The sequence below is a fragment of the Phacochoerus africanus genome, chromosome 5 (assembly GCF_016906955.1).
Source record: "Phacochoerus africanus isolate WHEZ1 chromosome 5, ROS_Pafr_v1, whole genome shotgun sequence".
NCBI classification, from domain to species: domain Eukaryota; kingdom Metazoa; phylum Chordata; class Mammalia; order Artiodactyla; family Suidae; genus Phacochoerus; species Phacochoerus africanus.
Window position 1 is genome coordinate 4,855,966 of NC_062548.1, and position 12,607 is coordinate 4,868,572.

A 12,607-nucleotide genomic window follows, 5' to 3' on the forward strand; every position below is an offset into this window, starting at 1 on the left:
GCACCCACAGATGCTCGTTTTCTTTACCGCGCAAGCCTCGCACACCTGTGCCTTAAAAGCCAAACCCAGCGCTGCCATTCCAACAGGACTGTTGGAAGAACTTTTAGACTTTTTTTTTTCCCCTTCCAGTTTTTGACTGTGATCTTGTGCTAGGGCTGGACAGTCAAATTTTGCCATCAAGTATTATTTTAATCCTTTGCATCTTAAATTTAACTAGAGTTGATTTACAATATTGTGTTCGTTTCAGGCGCACAGCTTCAGAGTCTTTTCCATTAAAGGCTGTATTACAAGCAATTGAGTCTAGTTCCCTGGGCTATAGAGTAGGGCCTCGTTGTTTATCTAGCTTGTATGTAATGGTGCATATCTGATAATCTCATACTCCTAATTTATCCTTCCTTCTCCCCTCTCCCCTTTGGCAACCGTAAGTTTGTCTTCTCTGTCTGAGTCTGTTTCTGTTTTGTCAATAGTTGGTTTGTATTATTCTTTTAGATTCCACATGTAAGAGATATCACACTGTATTTATCTTTCTCTGTTGGACGTCCCTGCATCCATACTGCTGCAAATGGAAACATTTCATTCTTTTCTGGCTGAGTAATATTCCGTCATGTATGTATCATTTTAACAATATTAATTCTTCCAATCCAAATCTTTATACCTTTCTGTCAGAATTGGTATACAAAACTTATAAATGTGCACTCTAGTATCTTATTTATTCCCAGTGTCCACTTAGCTTTGACAGTTTCATCCTTAGCAGCTGGGCTGCTATGGGTATACACTGTGGTGTCTCCATCCAGACCAGTTCCTCTGTGTAACACACACCCCAGTGCCAGCACATGGTCTGCGGAGGGCACCACTACTGCCAAGGGGAACCGGCTCTCCCAAGGGGACCCCCTCCCACAGGTCAGCCTCTGGCCAGTGGCGGGCTGCTGTGGGCACAGGGAAGCTCTATGCCCTGGCCTCAGTTGAGAACAGCTTAAAGGGCCATCCCTGCTCCAGACCTCCCTGTGGGACCTGGAGGCCTCCCTGGCAGCCTCTCCTGCCCCAACCTGGCCTCTCTTCCCTGGAGGTGTGTCTGCTGAGCCTCCGCCAAGCTTATGCAGAAAACTCTTCAGACCAGAGTCTATTTCCAGGCAGGCACTCGCTTTTTTGACAGACAGTTCTAAGCCTTCCTTTTGAGAGAGTCAAGCTGCCACCTACCAAGAGCAGTTCCGAACATGGGTACCCATCGGGGCAGGAGACGCTCTCCCGAGTCCTTGTCTTCCAGACGAAGCATGTCCCTGGGTCACCTGACGTGGCATCGTGCCACTTCTAACCGCCCTTCACAAGCCGTTCCTTGTCTGTTTCCTGGACCTCACTGGCCCCAGACTTGCTGACGGTTTCTGCAGAGCCGGGCGATGGGCATGGTTCTGCGGTTGCAGGAGTTTGGGATTTAGCCGTCGAATGCCAACGTGGCAACTAGCTTCCTGCACTCGGTCCCCTACAGCCGCATCAACACCTGCCCTTCTGGTTTTGTCACGCACAGGTTTTCCCAGTTCTCGTCTTCTAGTGTAAGAGCGACGCTTTGGGAAAAGGGTTTGGAACAATTTGCCTGGCATCAATGCTTCCCCTGATTCCTTCCTTCAAATACTAAATTTAGACTGAAGAAGATGATTGAAACCCACCAATCTGAATCGTAGCTCATCCTCATTATATTCCCTGGTTAGAACATGTTTCTGCCGTTCTGACCTGGCGATGTTCCTTCAATCGAAAAGTGGTTCATTATGGTGAGGAAATACATCTTTATAAATATAAAGCAGATAAAATAGTGTCAATAATATGGACATAAATACTTTTAATAGATATATAGTTAAAGTACAATAAAGTGAACTGTGTGTATATAGCGACTTTAGAAATCGACTTTTCAAAAAGTTTTGATTGCATAAATTCTTAAGAAGGTTTTTTTTCGAATAAATCAGGTTGAAAGTTTTTTTGAAAATGGAGCATGCAGTGCGCAATATTGACACATTCCTTTTTATTTAATCAAAGAATTAAAATCCTGAAAAATTCATGGGATATTAATTAGGTAACCTCTAATCCAAAGTATTTCAAAAAGTTAATTATTTGAGTTTGTAAAACACTCCAGTCCTTTCTAATGAGTTGATTTAATTATGCAGGTTATTATTTTTAAACTTTTTCTTAATTTCTAAAAAAAACCCAGTTTATTTCAATGTTTCATTAAGAATCAGACCTTGCTGAATTTATACCACTCTCCAGGTTGAAAGAAAGGGAAGGAAGGAAAGAACAGATTTTATTTATTTATTTTTTTTAATAATGATTTCTATTTTTCCATTATAACTGGTTTACGGTATTGTAAGTTTTCAACTGTACAGCAAGGTGACCCAGTCGCTCATACCCACACGTCTTCTTTTTCTCGCATTATCTTGCTCCATCATAAGTGACCGGATATAGTTCCCTGTGCTACACAGCAGGATCTCTTTGCTTATCCATTCCAAAGGCAATCGCTTGGTCTATTCACCCCAAATTCCCAGTCTGGCCCACTCCCTCCCCCTCCCTTCCCCCTTGGCAGTCACGAGTCGAAAGAACAGATTTTAAATTGTTCATATTTTATCAGGGAGAGCCTAATACCAGAAAATAACCCTCAGCATAATCACGCATGCGCTCTGTGTCTGGCTCGGTGAGACTGCTACCGAGTGGATGGAAAAACATACTCCCCCCCCCACCCCCCGCCTCCACTGAACAACAGCAAGAATTCCCTGATGTTTAAGGAACCTGAGACTAAAACGAAACTCCGCTGGACCCGCTGGACCCGCTGGACCCGCGGGGGGTGGGTGGGCAGGGCTTGGTGCGCCGAGGCCCCTCCCTCCGCGGGTCTGTAGAGCAGGTGCCGGGTGACGGCTCATTGGGATGGGTCACCCAACACGTCACGTGTATAGCTTCATGTTTTAAACAGACTCGACTTTGGAGCAGTGTCAGGTTCACAGCAAAACTGAACAGAGATGCCGCAATGCGCCCTGCCCTCCCCGCCCCCCCCCGCAGCCTCCCCCACTAGCGCTGTCCCTCTCCGGGTGGGGCTTTCGTTGTCTTTGATGGGCCTGCGTTAGAGTCACCGTCACCCAGAATCCATACTTCACCTCAGGACTCGCTCTGGGCGTGGGGCACGCTGTGGGTGTGGACCAGCATCTAAGGAGCGTGGCAGTGGGGCACAGACGCCTTTCCTCGCCCTGCGAGTCCCGGGGCCCGGCTACCCCGCCTCCCGCCCCGCCCCTGCCAACCGCTCCTCTTCTTCGGTCTTCACTTGTGCCTTTCTCGGATGTTCCATCGTTGGAACCGTGTAGGTTTTAACCCGTTGACGCAGCCGCGTCTCACCTACCTGTACGCGTGACCCACGCGTATGTGCAGTTTCAACAGATGCCGGGCTTCGCGAGGCTGTAAACCATGCGGGGACGTCTGAGGAGAGTGGACGGACATCAGCAGCTCCTGGCCCAGGGGTCGCCCCTGGGGGCCCCGCAACAGGACCAGCCTGCCCTGCAGGGCCCCCTCCCTGCCGCTGCAAGAGATCCATCCTCACCTACCGGAAACAGCACTTGTTCCCGTGAAGACCAGACCCCTGCACCTAAAGCCGGTTTTCCGTTCAGGGAACCCCCGGTGCTGGCCGCCTCACCGCAGGGCTCCTTGCCCTTGGCCGTGAGAATTGAGACAACATCCCGGGGGGGGGGGTTAGACGGTGTCCAGCTTGGAACCAAGATCACCCTGGGGTCTGTGTTCGCGGCATCCTCTGGTGCAGATGGATTTTTTTTTTTTTTTTTTTTTTTGAGCAATGAAAATCACAAAGAAGCCTAACACCTGTCACTGTGCCTCCCTCTTCACGGCCTGTGGCTCCTTGGGAAGAATGGCCCTTCAAGGGCTGGTTCTCTGGAGAGAAAAATGTCCCTGGTGGTCTCATTCCCAGCAGCAGGAGGCCACAGCTTCCGACAAGGATCCTGCAGGAAGATGGATCCAGCTCCAAACGTGAGGGCCGCCACCCTCCCGCCCTCCCGCCGCCGAGCAGGGGCATCTCAGGGCGGCAGCCCTGCCTTTCCCAGAAGGGGACGGTTCCGTAACCCTCAGTAATTAAGACCTTTCAGCCACAGCGGCTGCTTTATTTGAAACACTGTCAGGAAGGATTTATGGGCTGGAGGTCTTTTTCTCACTTGAGCGAATTTTTAATCCCATTGTCCACAAATTTGTGAGTCACTTCTGATGACAGTAATTAGGAAAAAGAGACGCTGACGGATCTGAGCCTCGAAGAGGCTGGGAAGCACGGATGATCTGGGGAGAAAAGGCCAGGGCAGCACGAGAGAGGAACCCGAGAGGTTGGAGGCCCCATCCTGGGACTTTGGGGTGAACGTGTTGCAGGAGCACATGACCCCGTGAACTTGGATGCAGGGAGGGCCCAGACCGGGGTTCTTGGCCCCCAGGATTGTGTGCGACCTTGGAGGGTGAGGAGGGAGAGGAAATTGCCTTCCTAAGCGGCTAAGCCGGGCCAGGATGCCTGGTAACTATTTTACTGAGACTCTGGGGCGTCCTGGGTCGGGGGGCGCTGACTTTGGGATTTGGGGCCAAAACTGAGCACCTCTCAGTAGGGAATAATTGCTCATCTAGTTTATGCAAAAGGCCATTTCCTTAAAGTGTTTGATCTGTGAGGCCTTATTTTAATTTAGTGGCATTTTGGAGTCAGTCATTGGCATTGAAATCCTGGAACCAAGCCCGGAGAGCCTGAGGCAGAGGATGCGGGTTCGAGGAGCAAAAGCCACCGCTCCTGGCGTCCTTCCGACAGACAGCCTCGCATGCTTTCTTCCCCTTCCTCTTCCCGCCTTTTTCTCCCTCCTCCCCTCTCCCTCCCTCTCCCTTCTCCCTCCCTCTCCCTTCTCCATCCCGGGAGACCCTTCTGCATCCCGGGAGACTGTCCTGGTTCCTTGTTGCTGCACAGTCAACCCGGAGGTTGAAGGCAGCAGCTTTGCATCACGTGCCCTGGTTCCTCGGGCTGGAACCCGAGCTCGGAGGGGCGCTTTCTTGTGCGTGCTCCGCTGGCCCATGGGCCGGGCTGGCGGCTGGGGGACAAGCAGGGCAGGTGGACTCGCCCATGGGCCGCTGCCTCAGCCAGGAAGGCTGTGGGGGCACCTGGGACAGTCCATCAGGCCACCTGCCCCTGCCTCTGCAGCCTCGAGGCCTCAGGGTCACCGGCTCCTGCCGTGACCTGTCAGGGCTCCTGGAATGGATGGTTCTAGAGATAAGGAGAAGCTTCTCGTTTACGGGCAGCATCGTCCTCTAGTCACAGGGCTGCCTTCCGGGGACCAAACACAGACTCCACCTCTGGATGAGAAGAAGCATCAAAGAATTTGCAGTGTTTTTTTGAAGTCCCACTCACTGGGGTATAACCTCCGTGGAGTAACAGTCACCCTTTGCAGGGTCCCTTTGACCAACCGGTACAGTCCACAGTTACCGCAACAACTGAGCTATAAAGTATTCCCGTAGATAACCTTGTTGCCACCATTCCCTGGTGCCCCCGTTTGGTCCTCAAAGCTCCGTCCCCCCGCCCCCCCAGCCCCTGGCAGCCTCTCCCTCCTGCTCTCTCTCTGGCCTTCAGAACATCATGAGCCGGAAGAGCCCAGCAGGTGGCCTTTGGAGTCTGGCCCCCACTCAGTGTAATGCAGCTGAGGTCTGTCCTTGAAGCTGGTGAGAGTGCACTGTCCCCTGTCCCTGCTAAGCGCTGTCCCACCCCCGGCACTGTCCCCTCTCCCTGCTGAGCGCTGTCCCACCCCACGCACTGTCCCCTCTCCCTGCTGAGGGCTGTTCTATCCCAGGGACCGCCCACGGTCTGTTTTCCTGTCACTGGAGGACTTTCACAGGGCGTTCAGAGTTCGGGGTGATTATTAATAAACCTGCTAAAACATTGCATGCAGGTTCTTATGGGAATTTAAGTTTTTGTTTCTGGGGCGTAAATGCTTAGGAGCAGGACTGCTGGGCTGTCTGGCGAGTGACTGTTTCGCGTCCTGAGAACGGCCAAGCTGATCCCAAGTAACTGCCCTTCTGCATCCCCATCTGCGTACCGGGGTTTCCGAGCTGCGCGTCTTCGCAAAATGTGCTTGTTTGTCCTGTTCTTGCTCTTTGGAGAGGTGCGTGGTGCTGCCACTTCGTGATTCAAACCCCCTGGTGACCAGTGATGTGCACTGAACCCCTTTTCATGAGCTTATTTCCTCTTGGTTGAAGTACCTGTTTAATTGAACCCCTTTTCATGAGCTTATTTCCTGTTTAATTCTCTTGGACAATTTTTTGAGTTTTGGATTTTCTTATTATTTAGTTTTGAAAGGGTTTTTTTTTAATGTATTCCAGATTAAAAAGTCCTTTATTGGATATATATCCTTAAAGTATTTTCTCCCAGCGGTGGCTTCTCATTTCATTTTCTCAGCAGGTATCTTTCATAGAGAAGTTGACTATTTTGATGAAGTAAGATTAGTCTGTTTTCTTCTTTTTGAATTGTACCCTTGCTGTCATATCTATAAACCTTTGCCTAACCCGACATCACAACAATTTTTTCCTAGAAGTTTTATCACTATAAATTTACACTTAAGCCAGTGACGCATATCCATTTTGCATTAGTTTTCGTATATGGTATGAGGTGTGGATCCCGATTTTTTTTTTGGCATGTGGAGATCCCTTTTTTTTTTTCCTAGCACCATTCGTTGAAAAGGCTATCCTTTCTCCATAGTTTGCATTTGTGCTTTTGTTAGAAACCAGTTGATGTATCTGTGAATAATTTCTAAATTCTCTATTTGTTGGTCAGGATGTCTCTCCTTTCTTCAAGAACGATTTGTTTTAATTACTGAATGTGTACAGTTAGTTTCGGTATCATATGGTAAAAGGATGGTCCAAGTTTATTCTGCTTTTTTCACAATGGATGTGGCTGTTTTAATTTCTCTGTTTTTCCTTATAAATTTTGAAGTCAGCTTTCCCGTTTCGAAAAAATGCCAGCGGCGGTTTTGACCAGGACTGCCTTCAACCTACAGATCATTTTGGGGAGAACTGGTATCTTTATTATGTTGTCTTCAAATCCATTAATATGATATGACTCTGCATTTACTTAGGTCTTTGATTTTGTCATCAGTTTTCAGCACACAGATCTACACATAGTTTATTACATTTATGTCTATTTCATGTTTTAATTGCTGTATAAATGGTACTGCATTTTCAATTTCGGTTTCCAATTGTCCATTGCTCATGTTTAGAATTACAATTGACTTTTGCGTTTGGATTTTACGTCCTGTGATCTTACAGGACGAATTACCCCAACTGATACTCAGATGTCGAGTCAACCACGAGGTTATAAGACAAACCGCACTTGATCGGGGTAAGTTGTGATTTTTACACTTACTGAATTGATTTCCTAACGCTTTGTTATGGATTTCCGCACCTGTGTCCTGAGGGCTATTGGTCTCTAGTTTTCTTTGATCAGCATGTTGATATCAGGGTAATGCTTTAAGTTGTCTTTTGTTTCTTTCTTCTTCAAATGGTTGGTGGAATGAACCAGGGACTCTCAGGTGCTTGGAGTTGTCTTGGTTGGAAGGGTTTCATCCTGTGGTCAAATAGTGACTCCTCAGGTTATCTACTCCTTCCTGAGGACATTTTGGAAGTGTGTCTCTCTTAAGGAACTTGTCCGTTTCGTCGAGGTGGTGGGATGAACACGTACAAAGGTGTAGAAAACCTTCTCTTACCCTTCCAGCATCAGCAGGCTTTGTAGAAGTGTCTCCGGATACTGGCGACATCCGCAGTTCGTGATTTCACTTATTCTTGATCATTCTGGCTACAGGTTTATTGATCTTTAATAGAAGGACGAGCTTTGGGAACTCCCTTGGTTTTCTCTATCATTTTTCTATTTTTATTTCGTAGATTTTTTGCTCCTTTTCTTTGCTGTTTCCTTCCATTTTCTTGGTTTGGGTCTCATTTACTCTTACGGATACTTAAGCTAAAAGTTCAGATTCTAATAGAAATATATAAGTATTATAAATTCCCCTCTAACACATCTGCACCCTCATATCGTGGTATGTTGTCTGTCACTTTGGCTAAATTGAAAATGTTTCTGATTTTCCGTGTGGTTTCCTCCTTTACACATGGGTTGCTTTGAAGTGTATTCCTTGATTTCCGTGTTTTTAGGATTTTCCACCTCTATTTCCGATGCTAATTGTAAGCTTAATTCTGTTGGGTCACAAAACCTAACTTTTGGGGTTAAATTGTTTTTAAACTGTGCTTTTGTTTTATGTGACAGGTATACTTCAAATTTGTTCACCTTGGTTAAGTTCCACACGTCCGAGAAAAGAATGTGTAGTCTCCTGTTATTGCGTCGATTTTCAAATACACAAACAAATATCGAGTAGGTGTTTTGGGGTATTGGTCAGGTCTGGTGTGTCCTTACTGATTTTTTTGTTCAGTTCTTTTTTTTATAAAGGGTTCTTGTAGTCTCTGACTCTATTGGTAAGTTGTCTAGTTTTTACTCTCAGTTTTGTGAGTTTTGCCTTTTGTACTCGGACGTTCTGTGGCATCCACATTTGGGATTGTCGAGTCTCCTTGGTGACTAGATCCCATCATTGTTACAGGACATCCCTGTTTATCGTTGGTTTTGTTCCCGGGTAGGATGTTTCATTTGATATTGATGTAACCACTCCAGGCTTATTCCAGTTTGTGTTTTCATGTGGTTTTTTTCGCATTTTTTTTAAATTTTCTTTTTAGGGCGGCACCCACCGCATATGGAGGTTCCCAGCCTTAGGGGTGGAATCGGAGCTGTAGCCGCCAGCCTACACCAGAGCCACAGCAACGTGGGATCGTCAACCCACTGAGCGAGGCCAGGGATCGAACCCGGAACCTCATGGTTCCTCGTCGGATTTGTTTCCCCTGCGCCACAACGGGAACTCCCTATATTTTTCCATCCTTTCACTTTTAAGCTGTTTGTGTCCTCCTCTTTCAGGTGGGGTTGCTTCAGACACCTGCGCTTGGGTCCTGCTTTGCATCCAGCTGTCTTTGCTGGTGCACAGCCTGTTCACACGTAGTGTACCCGTCGATTCGGTGGGATTTACACCTACCCTCTTGCTAGTTGATTTCTTTTTGTTCGCGCTCTTATTTTTTCCTTTGCTCTTCCTTTTGCCTGCCGACTTTCTGATTCATTAGGTTTGGGGGGTATTTTTTTGTCTTTTTTTTAGGGCCACACCCGTGGCACGTGGAGGTTCCCAGGCGAGGGGCCGAATAGGAGCTGTAGCCACCAGCCTACACCACAGCCACAGCAACACTGGATCCAAGCCATATCAGCTCATGGCAACACCAGATCCTTAATCCACTGAGCAAGGCCAGGGATCACACCTGCATCCTCATGCGTGCACTAGTCAGATTCCTTTCCGCTGAGCCGAAGCGGGACCTCTGCATTGGGTGTTTTTGTAGTTACCGTCTTTTCTTCCGCTCTTGCCCTAGTTATATCTCTTTTTCCAGTCTGGTTAGGGATTCCTCTGGATTTTAAAATATAGAGCAGGCATTCGTTATAACGACTTTCCTCCCGAAAGCTGCTGCATGTGTGATGTCAGAACTTTCTAGCCCTACACCCCCAGCCCTTGCTGTCTTCCATGCTCTTACGGCCATTCGTTTTATTCTCCCCTCACCCACACTACCTGGCTGCTATTTTGGCTTTAAACAGTGACTTGAGGGGACGGTTGTTTGGGGAGTGAGTCAAAACAAGAAAGAAACACATTAGATCTACCTTCGTTTTGACTCTGCCCCGAATCCAGCGCTTCGTTGCATAGATCTGAAGTTCAGGTGTCTGCTCTCCTATTCCCTTCACCTGCCACAGAGCGCGGGTCTCCAGGAGGGAATTCCCTCAGTTTTTGTCTTTCTGAAACCGTCTTTATTTTGCTTTCATATTTAGAAGATAGTTTCACAGGATGCAGAAATCCAGGGTAATAGGTTTTTCTCTCGGTCCTCTAAAGATATCACGCCACCCCCCGCGGCTGGCGTAGTTTCTGGTGAGCGGGGCTGTGATTCTCCTCTTCGAGTCCCTGTCATGGATCGCACCTGTCCATGTGTCGGCGCCCTCCAGACGTCCTCTGTGCCCATGCAGCCCCCATCCAGCCTTCAGCGGCTCACTGAGAATTTTAGCTGGGTTCTCCCGGTTGTGTGCTGGCCTTGCTCTCTCTCTCGGGCTCTGTCCCAGGTGAACCCGCATCCACGTTCCTCCGCCCTGGGGAGGTCCTTCTTCTCTTATATTTCAGACTCCTTAGTTGTCCTGTGAACTCAGCTCCCTGACGGGCTCAAGGAAAGTTAAGACTTGGGAGTTCCAGGTTACAATCCTCACTAGTATCCGTGAGGACGCGGGTTCGATCCCTGGTCTTGCTCAGGGGGTTAAAAGATGCGGCGTTGCTATGGCTGTGGTGTAGGGTGGCAGCTGCAGCTCCGACTCGACCCTTAGCCTGCGATCCTCCGTGTGCTGCAGGTGCGCCGTGACAGCAGGAAGGAAGGGAGGAAAGACGGAAAGACTGTCTCGTTGCTGCAGCTCTTTCTCATTCTTCCTGGACATGATGTTCTTTCCAACTCGCCACACCCGAGCCCCAGCAACCCCTGTATCTTTTTAGTCCACACACCTTGGGTGGGTACAGAGGGCGAGGCAGGACCATCCTGTGCCCACTTGCAGAGGGAGGGGCCGAAGCAAGGGCAGAGGGGAGGGAGGGGACCTGGGGCGCGACTGGAGGGCCTGGGCTCAACGGTGCGTGTTTTCACCTCTGTCTCGTGACCTGAGCCGCGGAAGATGGGCGTAAGCAGATGAGCAGGACTGAGCTCTGTCCTCCCGTGCTTCATGCCAGCTTTGTTTCAGAACCTTGCGCCAAAGGATCCTTTGGGACCCTATCTTTCTTTTGCGACACGCTTCTAAAGACCCAGGTGCTTCCTTGGCATCCTGCACAAGTCGGATGGCACAGCCGGCGGGCTCGTGCCCTCCTCGGAGGCCCCTGGGCTTACCACCCTTAAAAAGTTAGCATGTCACATTGCCGCCGTCTGCAGAAGCTCTTGCGTCCCCGTTGCCTGCCGTAGACCCTCTTAACCACCGCGTCCGGCATATGAGGCAGTCCCCACTGTCACCTGTCGCCTCCACAGCCCCTCCTCCCCAGCACCCATGTGCAACACACTCAGCATCTTCTCAGCATTCACCAGGCTTCTCCTGACACCACGGCTTGACTCACTGCACTTCCCCGGCGGGAACGCTGTTCTCACCGCCCCTCCCTCTGCAGCGGCCCCCCCCCCCTTTCTTCCAGACCTGGGGCAGGGGGATCGGGGGCAGGGGTCTCTGATCGGAAGCCCTCGTGTTTCTAGGGCAGAGGTGGCGCTCCGCCCTGTGCACGTCCTAGGCTGACCCGCCTGTTGGGATCACACGAGCCTCTGCCTTAGAACGTGACTTCCTTGCAGGCAGGCGCCGGGCAGGTGTATAAAGGGGTTCACTCGCTGTACAGTAAGAGAAGTGGAAAGTGGAACATTTTTAAATGGTGGTTCCTGTGGCCGACAAAGAGAAATTCAGCCTCCAAGTGAATAAGTAACACTACATAAGGAAAAAGAGTGACTTTTTTCCATCTAAAGGATGATTGGGCTTGAGACGTAGTCACTAACGGGAGAGGCAGATCTCTAGACAAAACCTTGCCTTGCTGTCACATATCGGATAACCGGGAAAAAATCAGAGAAGGCTTTCGTTTGCCATCCAAGTGGGGACTCCTAGGGCGGGCTCGACCATGGGATGACATGAGGCACTGTCCTGCCTGTGCCTTAAAGGATTCTCCCGCAGAAAACCAGAAGTGGCCGGGTCCTTTTTCCTGGGACGCTGCCGTTGGCTTCCAGGACACTCACCCCAGCCTTGTGGTCGCTGGTGAGCCGCGAGTGGCAGCTAAGGGTCTCTGTTCCCTCCCCTCTCTCTCCTGCCCGGGCCCAGTGCCGACCGCGCCCCCGCAGAACGTGCAGACGGAGGCCGTGAACTCCACCACCATCCGGTTCCTGTGGAGCCCGCCGCCGCAGCAGTTTGTCAACGGCATCAACCAGGGCTACAAGGTAGGCGCCTGGGTGGGGGGGCGTCTCGCTGTGTCCCGATCCTGCAGTCGGCAAAGGGGCTGCCCACCCCTCACTCCACCAAGACCCCGAGGCGTCCAGTTACAGAGCAGACTGACCTTGAGCGGGGGGTCACCGTTGATCCAAGGCCTGAGCATCCGCCAGGCGGGTTTCAGAAACGCAGCTTCCTAGTGACCAGAAGGGTGGTTCCTATAGCGCGGAGCAATGTCTCAGGAGAGCGACCACTGTTTAAAATCACCGGCAGGAGGAGTTCCCGTCGTGGCTCAGTGGTTAACGAATCCGACTAGGAATCATGAGGTTGCAGGTTCCATCCCTGACCTTGCGCAGTGGGTTAAGGATCTAGCATTGCCATGAGCTGTGGTGTAGGTCACAGACATGGCTCGGATCCCGTGTTGCTGTGGCTGTGGTGTAGGCCGGTGGAAACAGCTCCGATTCGACCCCTTGCCTGGGAACCCTGGAAAAGGCAAAAAAATAAATAAATAAATAA

The 12,607-nt window shown here is 49.9% G+C and overlaps 1 protein-coding gene across 2 annotated transcripts in view; it reads left to right on the forward strand.

Annotated features, from left to right (window-relative positions):
- SDK1 (sidekick cell adhesion molecule 1) overlaps positions 1-12,607 on the forward strand; it is a 518,297-nt gene that overhangs the window by 355,153 nt on the left and 150,537 nt on the right. For both annotated transcript variants that reach the window (XM_047779450.1, XM_047779449.1), the window contains exon 17: positions 11,987-12,102. In XM_047779450.1, the coding sequence (XP_047635406.1) occupies positions 11,987-12,102 (116 nt within the window). The remainder of the gene's footprint in view (positions 1-11,986; positions 12,103-12,607) is intronic.